This window comes from Coregonus clupeaformis, chromosome 27, assembly GCF_020615455.1.
Source record: "Coregonus clupeaformis isolate EN_2021a chromosome 27, ASM2061545v1, whole genome shotgun sequence".
In the NCBI taxonomy this organism is placed as follows: Eukaryota; Metazoa; Chordata; class Actinopteri; order Salmoniformes; family Salmonidae; genus Coregonus; species Coregonus clupeaformis.
Window position 1 is genome coordinate 6,307,431 of NC_059218.1, and position 21,994 is coordinate 6,329,424.

General features: G+C 41.8%; 3 protein-coding genes and 1 pseudogene across 8 annotated transcripts; 1 reads left to right on the top strand and 3 right to left on the bottom strand.

Moving 5' to 3' along the window:
* Positions 1-542: 542 nt before the first annotated feature.
* Positions 543-4,564, bottom strand: LOC121541761 (high mobility group nucleosome-binding domain-containing protein 5). Of its 3 annotated transcripts, none has more exons than XM_041851046.1 (13): positions 4,443-4,564; positions 3,839-3,892; positions 3,508-3,543; positions 3,287-3,319; positions 3,124-3,156; positions 2,952-2,975; positions 2,834-2,866; positions 2,670-2,708; positions 2,441-2,467; positions 2,318-2,335; positions 2,086-2,133; positions 1,934-1,966; positions 543-686 (listed from the first exon to the last, which is right to left on the bottom strand). In XM_041851046.1, exons 1-13 carry the CDS (start codon positions 4,495-4,497, stop codon positions 673-675), a joined length of 447 nt encoding a protein of 148 aa, XP_041706980.1. In that variant the 5' UTR covers positions 4,498-4,564; the 3' UTR covers positions 543-672. The 3 variants fall into 3 exon arrangements, with proteins under 3 accessions (XP_041706980.1, XP_041706981.1, XP_041706979.1); XM_041851047.1 differs by having other exon boundaries at positions 2,090-2,133; positions 2,670-2,711; positions 4,443-4,563; XM_041851045.1 differs by having other exon boundaries at positions 2,670-2,711; positions 4,443-4,563.
* Positions 4,565-7,819: 3,255 nt separating this feature from the next.
* Positions 7,820-11,604, bottom strand: LOC121541191 (annotated as a pseudogene).
* Positions 11,605-11,662: 58 nt separating this feature from the next.
* Positions 11,663-13,233, top strand: fam136a (family with sequence similarity 136 member A). Its single transcript, XM_041850166.1, has 3 exons — positions 11,663-11,959; positions 12,161-12,301; positions 12,395-13,233. Exons 1-3 carry the CDS (start codon positions 11,873-11,875, stop codon positions 12,581-12,583), a joined length of 417 nt encoding a protein of 138 aa, XP_041706100.1. The 5' UTR covers positions 11,663-11,872; the 3' UTR covers positions 12,584-13,233.
* A 1,144-nt stretch (positions 13,234-14,377) lies between these two features.
* LOC121541762 (germ cell-less protein-like 1) lies at positions 14,378-21,724 on the bottom strand. Of its 4 annotated transcripts, none has more exons than XM_041851051.1 (15): positions 21,391-21,724; positions 20,741-20,930; positions 20,425-20,548; positions 20,184-20,280; positions 19,948-20,045; positions 19,649-19,761; positions 19,476-19,541; positions 17,022-17,106; positions 16,805-16,895; positions 16,544-16,684; positions 16,377-16,446; positions 16,176-16,251; positions 15,901-16,046; positions 15,615-15,702; positions 14,378-14,898 (listed from the first exon to the last, which is right to left on the bottom strand). In XM_041851051.1, the coding sequence occupies exons 2-15, from the start codon at positions 20,914-20,916 to the stop codon at positions 14,758-14,760; spliced, it is 1,512 nt and encodes a 503-aa protein (XP_041706985.1). In that variant the 5' UTR covers positions 20,917-20,930; positions 21,391-21,724; the 3' UTR covers positions 14,378-14,757. The 4 variants fall into 4 exon arrangements, with proteins under 4 accessions (XP_041706985.1, XP_041706984.1, XP_045063900.1 ...); XM_041851050.1 differs by having other exon boundaries at positions 21,249-21,724; XM_041851052.1 differs by adding an exon at positions 15,290-15,354 and having other exon boundaries at positions 14,845-14,898; positions 20,741-21,724.
* Between the last annotated feature and the right edge of the window lie 270 nt (positions 21,725-21,994).

A 21,994-nucleotide genomic window follows, 5' to 3' on the forward strand; every position in this document is an offset into this window, starting at 1 on the left:
TTCCCTGTACTCTTGGTCTGTGGAATGTATACTTGCATACACATCAGGTTACTCTTGCCACTCTCACAGCTAAATGTTTTATATCTGGTTGATGAGATTAGTGTGAGAGACGTCAGGTTACTACCCTGAACCTGGTTAATGTTTTTGACCTGTGTGGTGTGGTGTGTGTGTGTGTGTGTGTGTGTGTGTGTGGACCTTGCCCGGATGCTCTGTTGGAAAGAGGGGGGCATACATTGCTGCTGTGATGCCACCAAGAGTTGCGGTACTGGGCTGCTACACTACTAAGCTCATTTAGACCTGTAGTTGCCTTAAATTAGCTTTTATTTTTTGGGGCACCAAAGAAAATACTGGTTTGTTATGCACAGACAGAATACGGACTTGGAGGGAATAAAATATAAAAATGGAAAGCTACTAACTTGTATTTTTTCATTATTTTCTCGTGTATTCAAGATGTTTTGAAAGACTCACTTTTCATAAACCATGACATTCAAAATAAACCTCAACGACCTATTGCATAAGGATGGAGTCACACAGCAGTGGAATAGAATGGTGAGAGATGTTTCTCTTTATTGACAGTAAACTGTTCCGCTGCACAATGTTCTTCAGGTTCTCTAATGGAAGATGGTGGTAGGTCTGCAGGCTCCGCCTCCTCACATGATGCCTCCTGCAGACTCACTCTACCTCAGCTATGATGCAGAAAAAGTGAGAATTGATTCCTTTGTTTTATGACCATCACACACACAAGTATCCTACTCCCCTGCAGGAGTCTCAAAGCCACGTGTATGAATTATTCGTTAAACAACCCCAACCATTCATCGTCTCCTGGCGATTCATTCTAGCACAGAGTTGCTTAGGCCAATGAAAACCATTGATTCAAGAACATAAGGCCCCCTTTTATGCCCAGTAAAGTGCATTTTCAGGTTAACCCCATGATCTAGAAACTAGTTGTAAATTATTACACTATATCATATTTATTTGTTTTCAGGGTTCAAGATCCAGAGCCTAAAGAAGATGAAGTGCTGAACATTTAGATAAGGACCTTGACCTTGGTCCTATAGTTTGTCAAATATGTGCCTGCCTTGACTCATACAGGTTAGGAAAGGAACGGCGCATCTCGGGTCCAGAAATAACCCAGGACACAGCAGATGATACAGAATAAATCAAGCACAGATAAGCATCTGGGGACAGGCGTCTTGGAGTGCCCTAGATTTCTGTCCTAGATACACTAAAAGCTTTCAAACAATCAATCATGTTGCCGCTGACAGTGTCCTGTTCAACTAGTTTGACATCAGTGACTCATGGTCTGGGTCAAAGTCTCTCCATGGAGTGTTTTGGTTTGAGGTCAGGTCAATAAAGTCTAGCTCTATGATGTGATTTTCCTCATAAACTCAAAAAGAACTATTGACCTTGAAAACATTTTTGTTTGACAAAAGGTGTATAAAACATTTTTTACAGTGGCATAGTTCATAAAAAGTGTTTTTGCTGTCTGTTCATAAAATTAGCTTGTTAATAACTATAAAACTATTATACAACATGTTATGTTGATGTGCTCACTACAAAGCAACGTTTTTGGTACAACAAAGATGTCATTACTTGTTCGCATGAGTGTAATAAAAACATGTTTTCACTGCCAGGATGTGCCTGGCTGCTATTATACAGCTGTGGTAAAGGAAGTTATGTGTTTATTGTGTGTTGTAACATTCCCGTTTTACCAGACGGAAATGTGGAGAGTAACAGGAGGGGAAAGCCCTAATGAAGCCCTTTCCTTTACATTCTATTTCATCCCACTTGGGACACAGTCTGAACCTGAACCTTTACATTTTATGAGCAGTGGAAAATGTTCAACAACAGCTAGAGCAAACACACACACACATGCAAACACACATTTTTATGGAAAATGGATACTAGGTGGGTATAATTAAGAAATGATCACCTTCGTCTCTGGCTTTGTCCTCAATGAGCTCATCTGTGAAGAGAAAAAATAAGTATATTATATAACGTAGTGTATGTATCTACTCCCAGAGTCAACAAGACCATTTTCAGTTGTTCAAACTATTTACTAACAAGTAGATATTCATATCCTACCTACATTTGCCATTTCATCTGCTTCTTCAACGTTGGCTTCAAGGTGTTCTAGGAAGGGACAGAATATGTTAAAATCTTATTTTAACACAAAATGGTATACCAGTGAGTGAATGGCTGGTATTGTGTTTCATGTGAGTTTCAAATGTGTTGTGGATATTTTGTGTTACATTGGATAGAATCATCTTCTCTGAGTAACTTGAGAGAACATGAGACTCTCTGGTTCTATGCGTACCTCGCTTGTGCCTCATACCTGTGAGGAAAAAGAAAACCCAAGGTTGTGAGGGTATATTAAGAAAAGTCCTGCATGTGTTTTTACATGAGACAATTTGAAAAAGATTGAGAGGTAAATACTCACCATCTACATTCTCATCAGACTCAGACTCTGTTGGAGAACGGGAAACTTAGGCTTATACATGTACATGTATCGGCACGAATCTCAAATATATAATTTTAATAATTATCATAATAACTAAACAACCAAACATCCAGAGAATGTCTTGCTAAGACACACATGTCAGTCTTCTGACACTTTATTGCCATCTACAGGTGTGTCTTTAAACACCATCCATTCAACCTTTCCTTACCATGTTGGTCTGTCTCAACGTTTCTGTCTCTGTCTCTGTCTGCTGGAAAACGACACGAGGAAAGTTATAAGTAATCTAAACAAATTATGAAAAAAACCCATGTGCCGGTCAGTAACCAATCTTTTCCTGTGAGTGTTGTCATATCATATGCCATCTGCACTTACCCATGTCCTCCTCATGAGTGTCATTCTTCTCCTCTGTAAAACATTTATAGGACTACATTTACAAAAATGTATGGTTGATTAATAAGTATGCATGTTTACAGCAGACTTCAGTGCTTACCAGTATGTTGATCTTGAACAGCCTCTACCGTAGACAGAAGAATTACATTTGTTAAAGTAAAACAAGAGGTCAAATCTTATTATTTCACTATCAATGGGCCAAATGCACAAAAATACAGACAATGGCTCTGATGTCCCCTTATTCGTTTTTTAGAAGGGTAGGATTCCCTTACCCAAGTAGTGTACATCCTCACTCTGTGCATCCTCTGTAGATGGATGGAAATATGGAAATGACTGTTCTTTCATTGTGTTAATTGAAATTATTACAAATTATTTGCTGGGACAATTCTAGACAGGTCATAAACCTGAATCGTTGCCCGTGTCACTGTGTCTTACCACTCATTTGAGCTGCTTCAAACTCCTCCTGATCTGAGGACAGAGAAAGGCAGAGAAATGATTTTGATTAATGCAAGCTTTAGCACTATGAGCCATCTGTGCCCTAGAGTAGATTTTAAAAACTCCAGTTGAATTAGATTTCAGTCAAATTCATTCCAGTAGGTGCTGTGCGTGGAGCAAAAGCTCCTTTACAAGCGTCTCTGAGACATTGATCATTGTACCTCTCTTTTGCAGGTCACTTAGCTGCTCCAGCCCCACTGGAAAAAGTGAGAAAGTTGCATTCAGTTTTTTTTTAACACAAACACTTTTTTTAAACCATTGATAAAGTGCTGCTTTTAATGTCTGTGTGTCCTTGTTGTGTTTTTATGGTGTATTTACTGGTAATGAATGTACTGTATGTATTGGCTTGCACAATAAAATGTCCCCTCTGGGGGATTAATAAAGTACTATCTTATCTTATTTTGTCTTATGAGTTGCATGAGTTGTCAGGGAGGCATTGCACTCAAAAACATCAACATCAACATTATCATCATCCATAATGGACTTTCTCACCTTCCTCACCAAATGTGTCCTCTTTTTCTGCCGATTCCAAGGATGCAGCCAGAGCTGGGGATGTCAAATTTGATTATTATATTAGCCAACACAACATAAATGATATGTGATTATATCCAACCCCGCCCAAAACAGCGCTGAATTGGGAGCTTAAAGAGTGTGTGGCCGTTCTCGTTCTTCAATAATAATATGCTATTTAGCAGACGCTTTTATCCAAAGCGACTTACAGTCATGCGTGCATACATTTTTTTTTGTGTATGGGTGGTCCCGGGGATCGAACCCACTACCTTGGCATTACAAGCGCCGTGCTCTACCAGCTGAGCTACAGAGGACCACTATTATTATATCCAGCCAACTCACATTTTCCTCGGGCCATGTCAGCAATTAAATGTAAGGATTCAATAGAACACCAATCACATAAAAAAAGGCTAAGGGCCTTATTTACATTACCATTGCACAATAAATCATGAAACAGCATTGCAACTAGCATCAGCAGTACAGGGCTTCATCAAATGTCACAGCTGAGGGATATTTTAAACAAAAATATATTGGAGAAGTTTAAAACTTTATGACATTGAGAAAATAGACCACACAATTATCATACCAGTATGGAATCCTGCTGCAGCCAGAAAGAGGAATATGGGCACTCCGACTCTCATCTTGGCTCCGTGGTTGGTTGTAGAAGGTGCTATAGTGTCAGTCCAAACTGGGTATTGTGTTTTTGTCGGTCATTGGCCCTTTTATACTTTTCATCTCTTTCATCACATGCTTTGCATGGACAGGCGGCTGTGGTACCATTGTCCCTCCCTACCTGGGGGCAGCTGGGTGGCACATTCCGGCCACAACACAGACGTGTCATTATTCAGGGTGTGAATGCCACCCATTGTCAGCTCTTCTGTCAGATGCCCCTTTATTTGGGGTGCTGGTGCGTGTTTGGAAAGGGTGTTTGTAGGACAGTCTTTCCATGTTGTCAAAAGAAAACCTCATTTCCTTTCTGGAATAACATTTTTGTATTTTTATTGTGTATCATTGAGGCTGTGTTCTGATGTGGGGTACAGACCATCTTAGTGAGACAATTCATCCATTGTGCACACAGACCTGATGATGTCCATTTTGGTACAAAGCATTCCATTTTTATTCTAATTTGTTTGGGAAAAGTGAATGATATCTGTATGACATTTGAATTCCCCAGTCATCTTTCACAATATCATTGCTACTTTTTTTCACAGTGACATCTGTGTTTCTAGCAATATGACCCAGCTTTTAGTGACTGAAAAGTGTTGGGAAAGCTACTTTGAAAATATAGTTTACCCAGCTACCAATTACTTCACACTGAAGAAGTTGAGCTACAGTAAAGCTACCCTTAATAAAAATATAGTTTGTTTAACTAAAGTTACTAACTGCATGAACGCATAACTCTGCAGTCTGATGTTAACAGTTTAGTGCAACCTGTGTGAAAGCCAGAGTGAGACGATTTGTTTTGCAAAAATATTTAGTGGTAGTTGAAGTAGCTAGCTACACAGCTACAGGGCAGTGTTAACTAATAAAAACACTACGAGGCTTTGAATTTGGTTAAACTACCACCAAGCTATGGCAAAAGGTAGTTCACTTACTAGTTGAATTACATGTAGTGGAACTACTCCCCAACACTGCAAATGTCACAGAGCCAATGGCCTCATCTGCAGATAGAAAATGTGGTTTGTCCAGTTTGTTGAAGAACGAGGCGATTTGCATCTTCGGGGCCTGGCAGAGCATGTATTGAATAATTAAAGATGACATTCATCACTTCAGTGTGTCGGCTCTTTATTATGATTGTAAACATTGATTTCAAGACTCCCATTATTTTGCTGAGAATCCATAGAAAACCATGTCAAATAGTGCATAAAACATATCACAACTACAAATTACAATTTCACATTTGTTTACAAACGCTTACATTTAATCTGTGCCAATTTTGGGGATTCAAATCAACTGGTCTCAAAATACTCTCCCTCTTCCATCAAATATAGTTTTTCCAATATAGGACTTTTCTGTAAAATGTGTCATATTATTCGAACAAAGTGCATCCTCTACTACGGTTGTACAGTATCACACATTATCACAAAAAAAACCTAAACACTTCTAAAAGTGCATTAGAAAGGCTGAACCAATTATGGTTGCTCTCAAAGTAATTCTAGACAAATGACAGAGAAATGTGTCATTTACCTCCCAGAATAGAAGACAATTATTTTCTGAAGGATACATGTCACTCACAGTAAAATAAATGTACTTTGTGTTCTTATATTTCACTTTGGTCCCCATGGAAAACTAGTTTTATGGCACAATTTGCTCATCACATACATGACAAAAACAGAGACAAAATATTTTCTGAAAGCAAGTAGAAAGGCTGATACCCAGATGTAAAGAGCATTGCTTAGTAATTTCAAAGGCACAATTTAGAAACATGTAAATACACTGCAGTACATTTTCAAACAACATCAAATGATCCGTGCGAATATGCAGTCTAATGGCTTTAACTATATTTCTAACATGAAAACATTTTAAACTAGAAAAAGTACAGGGGTTTGTTCTTCATGGGTGTTTTCATAATTGTATAACACCAAAACTTTTCAAATTATCTGTTGGCCAATTTCCTTTGCAAGAACCTTTACATTGCAAAACCACAAATTTCACCAAACAATTTGCTTTACAACCTTTTCAACATTACGCCAGAGGTAGAGCGCTTGAGACGCAGCAGGAAGACATACAGAAATTGGTTTAGATGGTCCCTCGTCACAGGGTACATTTTCCAGATGTATTTGACACTTATTTCTAAATGCAGAAAGTTAGCAGTATCTAGGGCAGCTATATATTTGAAAACCCAATTGCCTTGTCTTTTCAATCATTTTACTTTTACCCTGCAGTATAGCATACAGTGAGTGAAAAAAATATTTGATCCCCTGCTGATTTTGTACGTTTGCCCACTGACAAAGACATGATCAGTCTATAATTTTAATGGTAGGTTTATTTGAACAGTGAGAGACAGAATAACAACAAATAAATCCAGAAACACTAAAATAACACATCCTAGATCTGAATGAATGAAATAATCTTATTAAATACTTTTTTCTTTACATAGTTGAATGTGCTGACAACAAAATCACACAAAAATTATCAATGGAAATCAAATTTATCAACCCATGGAGGTCTGGATTTGGAGTCACCCTCAAAATTAAAGTGGAAAACCACACTACAGGCTGATCCAACTTTGATGTAATGTCCTTAAAACAAGTCAAAATGAGGCTCAGTAGTGTGTGTGGCCGCCACGTGCCTGTATGACCTCCCTACAACGCCTGGGCATGCTCCTGATGAGGTGGCGGATGGTCTCCTGAGGGATCTCCTCCCAGACCTGGACTAAAGCATCCGCCAACTCCTGGACAGTCTGTGGTGCAACGTGGCGTTGGTGGATGGAGCGAGACATGATGTCCCAGATGTGCTCAATTGGATTCAGGTCTGGGGAACGGGCGGGCCAGTCCATAGCATCAATGCCTTCCTCTTGCAGGAACTGCTGACACACTCCAGCCACATGAGGTGTATTGTCAATCAGTGTTGCTTCCTAAGTGGACAGTTTGATTTCACAGAAGTGTGATTGACTTGGAGTTACATTGTGTTGTTTAAGTGTTCCCTTTATTTTTTTGAGAAGTGTAAATTGATTTGCATTTTAATGAGGGAAATAAGTATTTGACCCCTCTGCAAAACATGACTTAGTACTTGGTGGCAAAACCCTTGTTTGCAATCACAGAGGTCAGACGTTTCTTGTAGTTGGCCACCAGGTTTGCACACATCTCAGGAGGGATTTTGTCCCACTCCTCTTTGCAGATCTTCTCCAAGTCATTAAGGTTTAGAGGCTGACGTTTGGCAACTCGAACCTTCAGCTCCCTCCACAGATTCTGTCTCTCACTGTTCAAATAAACCTACCATTAAAATTATAGACTGATCATTTCTTTGTCAGTGGGCAAACATACAAAATCAGCAGGGGATCAAATACTTTTTTCCCTCACTGTAGTTCCCTATGCTGTTGTCACATTGATCATTCTATATAGTACAGTACAAGAATACAATCAGCTTAAAATTGTGCGGCAATGTTGTAGTTGATATTATTTAAGTTAACATTTTCAAGAAAAAAAATATATCAAATTTAGTGGGTCAATGGATATCTTCAGTGTTAGATTCATAATTAGGCAGAACACCCCAGACACCTGTTCACCTGACAGGAGCATTTTAGTGTGGTATATATAAGAACTATATTATTGCCATTTCGCATGATTCACTCTTCTCCGCCTCTGCTATTCCTCCCTCCCGCTCTCTCTCTTCTTAGCTCTCCCCTCAGACATGTGTGCAGGTCCTCCTGGTCGATCCTGCCCGACTGGGCGTGCCAGCTGTGGTGTGCAAACAGTGCCAAGTTCCTAGCTGAGATGGCGCTCATATCCATGGTGCTGGCTGCCCACTCCACAACATTCAGGTAGTACAGGCGTTCATGGAGGATGAACGGAGGGGTCCCGCGGTGGGGTGGACTGTGAGTGGGATACACCAGTCACTTCGTCTCCGATAGGAACAGGTCCTGGAGCTGCTACTGGGACAGAGGCTGAGGAGAGAACACCTTCCACACCTTGCTCTCGCTGACTGGCGGGCGTGAGTAGCCTGGTGGGATGTGCACGGGGTCAATGGAGCTCAGGCTGTTGATGATGGAGCCCTTGGTGTCTGTGGTGAGAACGTCTGACACACTGAAGGTAGATGGCTTCTCAGAGGTCCCCAGGTAGGACACGTTAAGGAGACCGTGGACCAGGGTGATGACAGTCTGGTGGTAGCGCCCAGGGTACTGGGAGGGGATAGGAGGGGAGAAGCCTGCAAAGGTGATGTCAGACTTTCCCTGGTGGAGAAGTGTGGCCACGATCACTTTGTCATACAGGTAATGGGCGGAGCCAGAGTCCCCAACATAGTTCACCTCTTAAAGACTGGCTGTGGTACCTGTGAACAGGAGAAAGAGAGAATGAGTAGAGCCTTAGCATCTACAGAACAGATTTTAGACAACTTGCAGATTTATTTTACAATGAACTGTGCTGTTAGTTACTTCAGGCATTTATATATGTATATACAGTGTGTACCTGCTTTAGATGGTCGCAGCTTAACAGAGTTAGCAGTGACTCGTGCTGGGATGAGCTCTTCCTTGCTGTGGTACAGCAGTCCTGAGCACACCTTCATATTACCTCCGTCCACAGGCATGGGTATGCCCCTGCTATAGACATCTCCCCTGGAGACAACATCACATCACACCACACATTTCACAAGGATTAGTTCAGTTCCCTTATGTTTTCAAAAGTGATGTGAGTTCGTGAACAATTACTTATTTCTGAACTACTCTTTTTACTGACTCGATAGTCATCGTTCATTTTAGTTGTTTGTTTGACCTGCTGGCTGCAATGAATACAGCAGGATTAATAAGCGCTCCCCCGACTCAGTGGCTCCAGAGACGTGCTCCGACCACCAATTGTCTATCAGTGCGCACAGGAAAATTGATCATGCTGCATGCAGCATAGAGAAGAAAAATACACTGATAATTGATTGCATGGTGCAAGAATGACTGCAATTAATTTATTATTGAACGTTATGATGGACACAACTTTGTAGAACCAAAACATATAGCCTGCCTCTCTGCTCAACAAGCTTGAACTCGAGAACAAATCATTGTTTGGGGGGCTGCTGCGAACGATATTGTGCTAATCCCTCGCGGCAGTCAAGCAATTCCATTCCGCCAAGAGTCATTCACAATCTAGTCCGGTTGCTGTCACACCTATAGACCTAATTTCAAAGACATCAAGAAATATCGTTTGTGTATGCCTAGTAATCACAAATGTAGGCCTACATTGTTTGAAACACACTTTTATACGTCTCAGTCACAAATGATAGCTCCAATAAGCCCCCGCTATGGTGAATGAGGCTTGTAGTATCATGATTATTTCGAGTTTTTAGTTCACAGGTAGAGGGTCCTGCGTGTTCTGGGCAATACTGAATCAAATGAACAAAATGAGTCGAACGATTCGTTCTTTTGACTCAACAATTTGAAAGGACCCGAGTCAGTAAAAAGAGCCGAACTTCCCGTCACTAGTTTTCAAGACAAAATAGATTTGATTGGATGGCCACATAAGACCACTCGAAACCACTTATCGCACTAAAGTCTTTTGTTAAAAACTTACCTACAAAACCACTGATGCGGACACTTTGGCCATGGTTCACATGGGTGACAGGTGCCACGACGTTGTTGAGGAAGCTCTGAGAAAAGCCCTCCCCCAACATGGCCTCCTCCAGCATCTGATTGGCTAGTGTGAGGAAACTGTCACCACCCATTGCAAGCAGGAGCTTCTCCACACTTGTGAAGGAGTAGCTGAACTGCTAGTACTGGTAGATTCTGGAAAAACAAGAATCAAAACATCACATACCTACAATTAGCACTCTTCTCTCATTAACAACATTTGTATTTCATAATAAAGGTTTTGACTGCTGTGCTGTAAATAGACAGGTAGCAGAATCTAAAGTCTCACCTCATGAACTTGTCCAGAACACTTTCCACCCACATCTGCAGGAAGTTGAACCTGTACCGCCGAAGCAGGCGCAGGAAGTTCACAATAAACCAGTCACTCTCTTCAAAGGTAAGCTCCTTTCCATGGGACATCCCATCTATGGGAAAGACCTGAGAGAAACAGGGGAGAAATAGAGATGGGTGTCATATTAGTCCATCTGTGCATGTGTACAGCACTCTTTCAGGAACAAGCAAGTGTATCTCTGATAGGCTAACATGTCTCACCTAGTTTTTCAAGGAAGCGCTTCATGTGCAGGTTTAGGGGGTGGATAACTGCACCCCCCCGTCTCGTACTCATAGCCCCCGATGTTCTAGGTGGCCAGTCGCCCCGTGCCTGGCTCAAACACATCGATCTTCACCACTGCCCCAAACTCCTGTCTCAGGAAGTAAGCTGTTGCTGTGCCACCGATGCCTGCTCCAACCACAGCTGTACAATGTCATTCAAAGTCCAAGGGGATTAAAATGAACAATTCACAAGTAAAAAAAATTGTCATAAATATGTGTCCTCTGAAATAGAAATGCTCTCTGGGCCAATATAACTAAATTCATGACAAAGACAATGGAATGTGGAGTCTGGACTAGGATTGGTTTACCTATTGTCTTGGGTGGAGTTCTGAGTTCTGGAGTTGAGGCTAGAGTCCCAAGAACAGGAGTGCCCTGATTGACAGAGTTTTCGAAATCATCATAGGCTTTCATTTATTTCCAAGCAAGGGCATCTGAGTAGAGATTAAAGAAACCATCATTCAATGACAGAAATAACATAGGCTACATTCACAACTGATCAGTAGTCAGAAACATGTCACTTTAATATGATTGTGTGATATTTTAAAAACATCTATGATATCACCCCACTTTGTTAGCTAAAGTCAAACAATTATAAAGGTCTGATAAGTGTGCACTGCTCACCATTTCAAAAGTCAGTAGAGGGTTAGACTTCTCAAAGAGTTCACGATTAAGTTTTACTACGAGTTTACAGAGGATCTTTAAAACGCATCATGCTATTTACTAATCTAACTAGTAATTTAGTCAAAGTCACTGAGAAAAAATATAATAGAGAATAAGCACAGTGTTGTAAAAGTTTAAAGTTTGGACTTTAAACTAAGTGGAGAGTTCGGTCAAATATATCTATAACTAACTCTGCTTCGGTCACGTCGCGACCTTATTTGGAACCGGAAATTACCACACTAATGGCGGAAGCTAGAGCGGATGTGACGCAATTGCCATTAGAACGAAGAGGCATGGTTTCACGGAGGTGACCTACACTTTGAAACAGTAATGTAACAAAGCTTCTAATCTTGCAATAGCATACTGTATGTCATTGGGGTGGCTGTTATTTAGCTTTGCAACGTAGCCAAAACGTATCTTCTAACAGTTATAATTCAGCTTGAATACCCACGCTACTGAGAGCAACATTTGAGATGGCAGAGGCACATCAAGCTCGTGTACAGAAAACCATAGAGGATATGGTTCAAAGTTTAGAACGGGACCACATCCGCAAGATGCAAGTAAGTGGTCATGGAAATGCAATTTCAGCTATGTTCAATACATACAATGTAATCCAGTATATTGTGCAGTGCATTATCTACCAACTTCAGTTTTACAAATCGCCCTCATTCTCCAAGTATAGATAATTTGCCACCTTTTATTGACAACACGTAGGCTTCTATCAGGTGCACAGTTCAAATCTTTCTTGTGCATGTACCCAGGGACTCATGTTCAAGTGCAGTGCAGAGTGTTGCGAGCGCTCCACAGACTCCATGTCGCAGGTGCACAATTGTATTGAACGCTGCCACACTCCTCTGGCGCAGGCCCAAGGACTAGTGACCAATGAACTAGAGAAATTTCAGGTGAGTTTCATGTGGTGTTATTATGTGCTTGATTATCATGAGAAAACATACAGAGAATGTGTAGTAATTAACATTCTGTCTCCCCATGCCCAGGACCGGCTGACCAGGTGCACCATGCACTGCAATGACAAGGCCAGGGACCTGTTTGACTCTGGGGCCAAGGAGCCAGCCGTGCGGGCCATGATGGAGAACTGTGTGGGCAGCTGTGTGGACGACCACGTCAACCTGATCCCCAGCATGACGCACAGACTCAAAGAGAACCTGGACTCTATTCCACAGTGAGGAGGAGGGAAGAGCTTACTTCAGATGCATGATACAGCCTGGACTCCATACTACAGTGACAAAGGGGTTCATAAAGTTTACTCTGTCATCTCAGACTCTAATAACAGTGAGGAAGTATAAACAGCAGACTCAAAGATGACAGTGAAAAAGAGAGTTAGAAATGGCAGATCCAATACCTCAGTGAGGGAAAGGGACATGGGGGTTGTACAGCTTGCAGGAATTAGATTTGGGTCCTGGTAAAAGATTAATTCGAGTCCATGCTGTCAGGGAGGGTGGGGGATATACTCCCGCTCAGAGTCAAAGAAACTACACATCCCCTGCAAACTGACTGTATGTTTCTATGTAGCACTTACTGTTTATTGGTTGAACCTACAGACCAGACAGCCAGCTGAACTTACTCAGCAGACCTATGCCATTACAGAACTGTCTAACATACAAAATACCGGTAACTATGTGTGAAGGTATTTATTACTTGTCCTGATAGCCTAGCTGTTGTATGATTGGAGTCTTTATTCTGCCTCAGTACTCTGAATATTTGCAACCTGTTCCTCTATCCTCTAGCATGATCTCTGTGCTGTTTGTTTTGTGTGAACTACGCATGTTCTGTGATTGTCTTTCCCTCCATCACTATTTCAGTTTTTATATGAAAATTCAAGCAGATGGTAAAAAAGGATGGAATTGCATTGGGATTGACTTTTAGCCTGAATTATCCTTTACCTAGCTGTCTTTTGGCAATTCATCAGAACATTTTCAGTAGAGTTGAACTTGATAGTAATGCACCAACACACACCTTATAAACATCCAGCTTTTGAAAATGCACGTTTTAATAACGATAAACATGGTGGAATAATCTCTGTATAATGTACAAATGGATGCACAGACACTAATGGTAAAAAACGACTTGACATTATATGAGTGAGGATATTACAGCATTATATAATGAATGACTGCAAAGACAAGTGTAAAGGTAAGCCATCACTGTAGATCAAACTGACAGTAGATCAATACAATACTGCCATGCCAAAATAAATATTTGTCCAACACACCTTACAATACATTATGGCATTTATATTACAATTATATCTAAAATTTAGATTAAACCTATGTTTTGAAGAAAGAAAATAAGTGTGCAAAGCTGTTATCAAGGCAAAGGGTGGCTACTTTGAAGAATCTAAAATATATTAAGATTAGTTTAACACTTTTTTGGTTACTACATGATTCCATATGTGTTATTTCATAGTTTTGATGTCTTCACTATTATTCTACAATGTAGAAAATAGTAAAAATAAAGAAAAACTCTTGAATGAGTTGGTGTGTCCAAACTTTTGACTGGTACTGTATATATACTGAACAAAAATATAAACGCAACATGTAAAGTGTTGGTCCCATGTTTCATGAGCTGAAATAAAAGATCCCAGAAATGTTCCATATGCACAGAAAGCTTATTTCTGTTGCCAGAGAATTTGGGTGGTGGACCATTCTTGATACACATGGGAAACTGTTGAGTGTGAAAAACCTAGCAGGTTTCAGTTCTTGACACAAACCAATACGCCTGGCACCTACTACCATACCCTGTTCAAAGGCACTTAAATATTTTGTCTTGCCCATTCACCCTCTGAATGGCGCACATACACAATCCATGTCTTGGCTTGAAAATCCTTCTTTACCTGGACAGTATAGTGGCTGACATACTCTTAATTAATTAGCAATACAGTAATTACAGAGAGGATAGTAATGGATGTACAGAAATAGTAACAGATAATTCCCTGTGAGAGACATGAGATGGTCACACACTTCTGATAGCACCACAGCCCACTGGTGTGGACAATTTATTTGCAGTTTAAGTTTTTTTTTTCTCACTTTTTCTTTCATTAAAAAAATGAAAAATAAATAATACAAAAAAGACATGTCAAAGGAATGAAATAAAAATGTTTTACATTCAAATAATGAATATGTTATAAAAGGAATGCTGAAGAATAAAATATTTTTTTTAACTAACAACATATCCCAGAACACACTAGACTGGGATATAGAGCATGCAGATGCCAGGGTTGTGTTTGGGGGGTAGAAGTTGTGGGCCACAGCTTGGGACCAGGATGTCAGAGAGGGGCCATGGAAGATGCTGGTGTGGGACAAGGACAGGATTAGCCTGTATTATAAGTGTGGAGCTGGCATCAGGATACACTGCGGGCGCTGTTCTCTGGTTCAGGGGCATCAGGACGGCGGTCCATATGAGGAGATGTGTACTGGAAGTTACAGCACACATAGAGAGGGAAGGACAAGAGCCGACTGTCCAGGTTCATCACCACATACTCCTGGTAGGAAGAAAGAAAGACAAATAGGGGGAGCACAGAATGTAAGTTACAGCAATAGTTATATGGTCCGATTCAGGCAATACTTATATAGTGATATGTTCATTTCAAGAGCGGAGGAAAGTTTCAGAACATGTGGATTATGTATGGTCTGACTGACCCATAGACATTAAAACCAGTAGATAGTGATAGTGTTGACGTCATCCATGTTTTCCTATGGACAACTCCCGATGGCGTAATAAAGCCGGAAGTATTTGAATTTGAAGCGCGCCATATTGCTGAATGGGGCTGAATGGGACCCCACAAAAAATCGCTAAGGATCATGGTGAAAGTGGCCGTAACTAGCAAAGGATCATGGTCGATGTAGTCGTTGTCATCCTGCCTGAGAGTCAACCTTAATGTCTATGGAGGCTCCTCGTAGCCTGCCGGCCTGTGATTGGTCTGTGTCAGCACGTGGTCCTGTGTGACGACAAATGTAGTAGTAAATGGATCACTATTTAATTAAATATCTTGATTTGTAGCAAACTTTAAAATAATTCACAGTTGATTATAATAAACCAATTTTAGAGCCCAAAACGACAGTTCTGGCGATCGTAATTTACAAGTAAGCTTTCTAGAGCAGACCAGGGCTTTTGGCAGCGCTGGGTTGCTACGCAGTAGCCGACCAGCAGAGCACGTTACTTCACGCTCCAGACCGGACACTGGGGGCTTGGACTGACCTGGTCTTTCTCCAGGGTGAGTAGCTGGTAACCAGTGGATCGACTACACACCAGCTTACCACTGTTATCAAAGGAGGCCAGGCGTAACCTGAACAGAGAGAGGGACAAACATTGAGTGAGAGGCTAGTCAGGCCTGGTAGAACACAGGTAAATCAAATGGCAGTTACACAGAACATAATTATACCATTACTACTCCACACACAATGCAATGCCAACATTTGAAATCTGTCCTTTGTGTGTTGTGCTGACTACAGCCTAGGTCCTGTCTGCAGCATGGAACACTAACCTGTATGCTAGATGTCTCTGAGGCTGCAGACTCACAGCTCCCCCACATGGTTGGCTCAGCGTATTCCTCTTGAACACTATAAAGCGATTGGTGTAGGTCACCAGCAGGTCAAAGCCAAAGTTGAAGCCTGTCCAACGCCAACAGTACTGAGAGAATAAAAAGTTAAAACATTATATTTTATTTGATGTTTTGTTTGAAGTTCTTATAGAGTGATTATTCTGAATAAATGATGAAAATGATGTCCTTATTACACAGAGACTAATGGTCTGACTCACATCGCCATCTTTGGTCAGTTTCCTGCCACATCGCATACTACTTGACTCAAACTCCTCCTTATTGGCATCCTGTGGGCTACGGACACACAACACACATGCCTTACTATACAAGCGGAAATATATTTTCAGTCACTGAATATCACAGAATGGAATGAATGTTGTTATGGAGTGATGTTGCTGGTTTGGAGCTCCAGTTCTCACCCATTGTCATTGTCGTGTTCCGTCCGTAGCATGGCAAACCACTGGCTCTTGTACACGGAGGTCAGCCAATCTGGTATGAGGAGTTTTACAGAGGAAATAAAAATGACTACTAAAACTGTCCTGAGTGAATGTGAAACATAAATCATTATCCAAATCATCACCCTTACCTGGTGGGAGAATGTTGTCTCTCTCCAGGATGCGTGCGGAAGCCAAGTCATTGATGATGTATTGTAGGCGCACATGGCTGAAGACAGGAGTAAAGGGGGCGCCGTCCTCTGCTTTTAAGAAGGGCTCCTCCTCTCCCAACTCTGCAACATAAGGGCCATTAGAAAATACTGGTCAGTCAGTGTCTGTGTGTATATTCTACAGCCCTGTGTTCAGATAGATGTGTAGCTAGCTGTGGACATGCCCTGTGGAACAGAACGTACCAGTCCTGCGTTTGCAAAGCCAGGCGTCGGCATCAGCCAGCAGCTGCTTGATGGGACCGTCCCAGGATGGATTGAGCTGCAGGAACATCCACTGAGGAGAGAGAGTTACAAAGAGAGGGTATGAATGAGAGAGAAGGGATGGGGGAGATAAATCAACAGTCTTCCTTACAGAAACAGCCTTAGCCTTTAGAAACAGTCCCTAAGGCTACAGTAGTACCTTTTTCAGAGTGGTGTAGACGTCCATCTCCACCTGCATGACGAACAGGTCAGACGACTGGATCAGCTGTTCTATCACGTCTACTCTGCAGATACAGCACAGAAACAACACTGCTCACTGACACTGACACTGACCACACAACACTTAGACCAGGGGGGTCAAACGTCCGGCCCGCGGGCCGGATTAGGCCCGCAAACGGGTTTAATCCGGCCCGCGAGATGATTTTGTAAAGTATAAAAATGCGCTGCAATTTTTCAATAAAATAAACTGCTGTTCCAATTGCGTCCACTGGATGGCGCAATAGCAATTGTGTTAAGCAAGCAAACTGTTTATACCGGGGCAGAGCAAGTAGGTCAAGTCTGTGTTTACTCACAGCCGAGACATCAGTGACGCTGCAGTGAAAGCTAGCTACCTCATTGCTAATGAAATCGCAGTGGCTTCAAAACCATTTAGTGAGGGTGAATTTGTAAAAACATGCATGATGAAGGCAGCTGAGATTGTGTGCCCTGAAAAGCGTCAGGCTTTTGTAAATATCAGCCTGACAAGAAACACAGTTGCAGACAGGATTTCCGATCTTTCAGTGGATTTGGACAGCCAGTTGAAGCAAAAAGTAAAGTCATTTATTGCGTTTTCGGTTGCAATTGATGAAAGCACGGACATTACAGATGTTGCACAACTGGCCATTTTCATCCGCGGAGTTGATGACACATTGACCGTCACCGAGGAGTTCGTGGAGTTGGTGCCGATGACAGATACAACGACAGCAGCTGATATTTTTACCGCACTCGTCTGCGCGCTGGACAGGGTCGGAGTGGACTGGTCCCGCGCTGTCATCCTGGCTACAGATGGTGCGCCCTCAATGATCGGGAAAAAAGCAGGCGTTGTGACAAAGTTCAGAGAGAAAGTGCAATCTGCAAATGGAGGACGTGATTTTTGACTTTTCACTGTATTTTGCACCAGGAGGCTTTGTGTTGCAAGTCATTAAAGATGGATAACGTCATGAAGGTGGTCATCCAAACTGTTAATTTCATCCGATCCAGAAGCCTGAATCACCGTCAGTTTGACAGCCTTCTCAGAGAGAAAGACCACATCTATGGCCTGCCATACCACACTGAGGTAAGATGGTTAAGCCGAGGTGCTGAGGCGTTTCTTTGATTTACGAGAAGAAATTGAACAGTGTTAGAATTCCATTCCGCAGAATGGATGCAGGACCTTGCATTTATGGTGGATGTTACAGAGCACCTGAATAACTTGAACAAACAGCTGCAAGGGTGCAACAAAGTTGTCACGCAGTATTATGACAGCATACGTTCTTTCAAGTTGAAGCTGTCATTGTGGGAGACGCAACTTGCCGGTGGTGATGCAGCTCACTTCCCCTGTCTGAAAAATGTGTGCGCGACCCAACATGTGGCAGATATTAAGTGGTTCAAAGATAAAATAACGGGACTGTTACGGGAGTTTGAGCAACGCTTTCAGATTTTTGGTGAACTGGAGAAAGACTTCAACGTTTTTTGCTCGCCATTCACCGTGAATCCCTCTGATCTGCCCGTCAGCATCCAACTTGAAATAATAGACTTGCAGTGTGACTCAGATTTGAAGGGCAAATTTGCCGCAGCTGGCTTGGACACATTTAATCAGAATCTCTTGCCAGGTTATCCTGAAGTTGGCTGCCACTCAGGATGTGACGCCTGATATTGATGCGCTGGTGAAAGCTAAAAGATGCCAGGTATCAGGAGTCAAATAAACTATGCAACCCCACTTAAAGTGCTACATGAGACACCCTGATATAGTTCTGTGATCTGTGATATACTTCTGTGAATCACTGAGGCATTGTGTGTTTGTGTGTTCTTTGTCCTCAGAACTTTCAAATAACTTGAGGTGTTTTATGATTAATAGTGATGTTGTGCTTTTGGACACACTGTCCTCAGGCTCCAGCTTTATGTTTGTATGTTTTTATGTTGATGTGCTATTGTTTTTATTTTATTTGTATATTTAACCTATTCTTGACTCTGTGGTTCTTGCACTTGTTTGGGGAACAGGATTTCATTCTTTTTATCTACATTTCTGCCTGAGAAATGACCCCCTGATATAGTTCTGTGATCTGTGAAACAGCTCTGTTAATCACTGAGGCATTGTGTGTTTGTGTTCTTTTTCTTTAGAATTTTCAAATAAACTTGACGTGTTTTATGATTAATAGTGATGTTGTGCTTGTACTATTTTGGACACACTGTCCTCAGGCTCCAGCTTTATGTTGTATGTTGATCGTATTAAAACAAAGAAAACAGTTGTTGTTTTTAAGTTATATATACCATGATTTTTCCGGTCCGGCCCACTTGGGAATAGATTTTCCTCCATGTGGCCCCTGAGCTAAAATGAGTTTGACACCCCTGACTTGGACTATTACAAGTATGTATAAGCCCTAGGGAAAAATAGGAAAACATTGAAGATACACACCCCAGCTCCTTCATGAGGTCAACATTCTGATGGGTCATGAGGTTATTGTGGAGCCATTCCAGACACCTGCAGGAGACACACAAGCATACGCATGTAGAGTGATAAGAATATGATTAACTATGTATTTTCGATTATCTAATTTTATTCAATAGGAGTGTAATGATGGGGCTTACTTCTTCATGACAGAGTCCAGGCCGTAGATGCTGGCAGAGGAGTAGTAGCCACACACAGTCTTGACACTGACATTCTCCTTCATGGTCTCACCACACTGCTGGATCAGACCATCCTGCAAAGATGCACAAGGCATGGCATTTTATCGCCTTTGATAATCTATTCTCATTCAGTAAATTACATTCCAGCAAGTTCAACTTCCAACTCACACATATCACTATCATCTCAACATTATATACTGTTACATTCCATGTATTCTATGTAAAGATACTGTAGTGTGATATGATGATAATCTACTGACCAGTTGGAGCATACAAGCTCCTGCTAGGATACTGACGACCCTGCTGGGCTTGATCAGAACATCATCCCGGTACAGCGATCCAAACACTACCTGCAGAGCTAAACACACACACACACACACACACACACACAGAGAAAATCAAGATAAATGCGTATAGTAACTGCAAAAAAGGAGTTCAGTGACATAAACAAAGCAATTTGTGGTGTTTTATTCCTGGAAGTGACTGAAGTCCTCACCCTCTGTGTCGATGTTCTGGTCTGGGATCTCTAACGGTATGACCATCATGTTAGACTCCTTCCAGGAGCCACTGAACATGCTGGAGAAATACCCTGACTACATAAATAAGAACATCATGTCGGGAGAGGAGGAGAGACAGAGACAGCGAGAGCGAGAGAGAGAGAGAGAGAGAGGAATGAGTCACAGGCATTGGCTTTGTAGAGAATAAAGTGTGTAGTGTACACAGAACAGTGTACTAACCTGGCACAGGTACACTTTGTGCAGGTTCCACTCCTGCCCCAGGGCACAGATGCGGATGTCACTGTTCTCCCCGTTCAGGAACAAGGTCTGATAGATGTACTTAGAGGTGCTCTTCAGCTTCTTCCTGTTACAGTTTCAAAACAAACCAGAACAACGCAGGCCAAGGTTAGAAACAGGCTGGCCATATGAAAGATGTGCAAATACCTCACCTGTTCTGTAAGTGTGTTTGTCTCTTACTCTGGCCCACTGTGTGTGTGTGTGTGGGTTTATGAAATTGTGTGTATTTCCAGTGTGATGTGTGCGTGACTCTTCTCACCTCCATGGTGTGTCCAGTAAGGCATCTTCCTCATCAGGCTCACTCTCGCAGTCGCACTGTGCAGTCCGTTTCCTCTTTCTGTATTCACATCCATGCTTGCCACTGGCACATGCAGTCTCAACTGCTTCCTCAGGATCCTGGGACGAGGCCTGTAACCGGCTGCCCTGAGTGCCCATCTCGCCCCTGCACACTACACACAAAACAAGACCATCTGCAACATCAAATGGATGGATCTATTGTCATTTATACAAGCTTCATTACTCAGGGGTATACAATAGCAAGTCACTTTTGTTGTTGAGTAACAATTTCTTTAAATTATTATTTAGGTTCAGACCTGGAGAACTCTCACATAACAGTTGTTCATACATGTCAAAGCACGAATTCTGAACACACGTCCTGCCCTCAGGTCTGACATCAACAATATTAGCTAACAAACTCAGGCACTGTGTTCAGCTAACATATAATTACATTGTTGTGGTTGCAACAGCTGCAGCGGTAGATAACTTACCTAGAAAGCTACATAAACTAGCCAGCTACCCACACAACAACAAGTAGTAGCAACCCTTAGCTTGTGACCGGGTAGCTAATGAATGCAATAGCTTGCTAATGTATGATATTACTGAAATGTACCTGATGTATCTACAACTTACAAGGCTAACTCTTCGACTAGCAAGTTTTGTTGTCAATTAGGTAGTCTAGTTTGCTAGCCAGATCAGCTGTGACAGGTCACTATAGGTAAACAACAAGCCTTTTCAGCTATGTTGCGTTTAAAATGATTGAACAAAAGACAAGAAGATATTGCAGAGCTAGCTAATCCGGCCAAATACGATCTACCAATAGCTGGAGCATCATTATGAATGTTTCAAAGGATATCTCAAGAACACATTTCAAGTTGTCTTTCAACTATTCATAGCTAGAACAATGCAGATTAGATTCCACAGACTAGCTAGCTAGGTCCATGTCTTCTTCTAGCGTGCTAACTATAATGTGCTTCACGCGCTTCTGCGCATTATTGCCATCTACTGTAGTAGTGGAGATATGCAGATGTGGACAGGCTACCTGGTAACTACTGTAGGAATATGTTTGTATTGGAGGATTGTTTAACCAGATGTATAGATCTTTTAAAATGTGTAGGTGACCAAGGGGACTCCCAGAAACAATCCAATGAGGGGATACGATTATCTGGCCCGGGTTACCCCCGTGGGTAGTCTGCACTCGGTGATTGCATTTCTTTTGGAACCGGGCTGTCTCTCA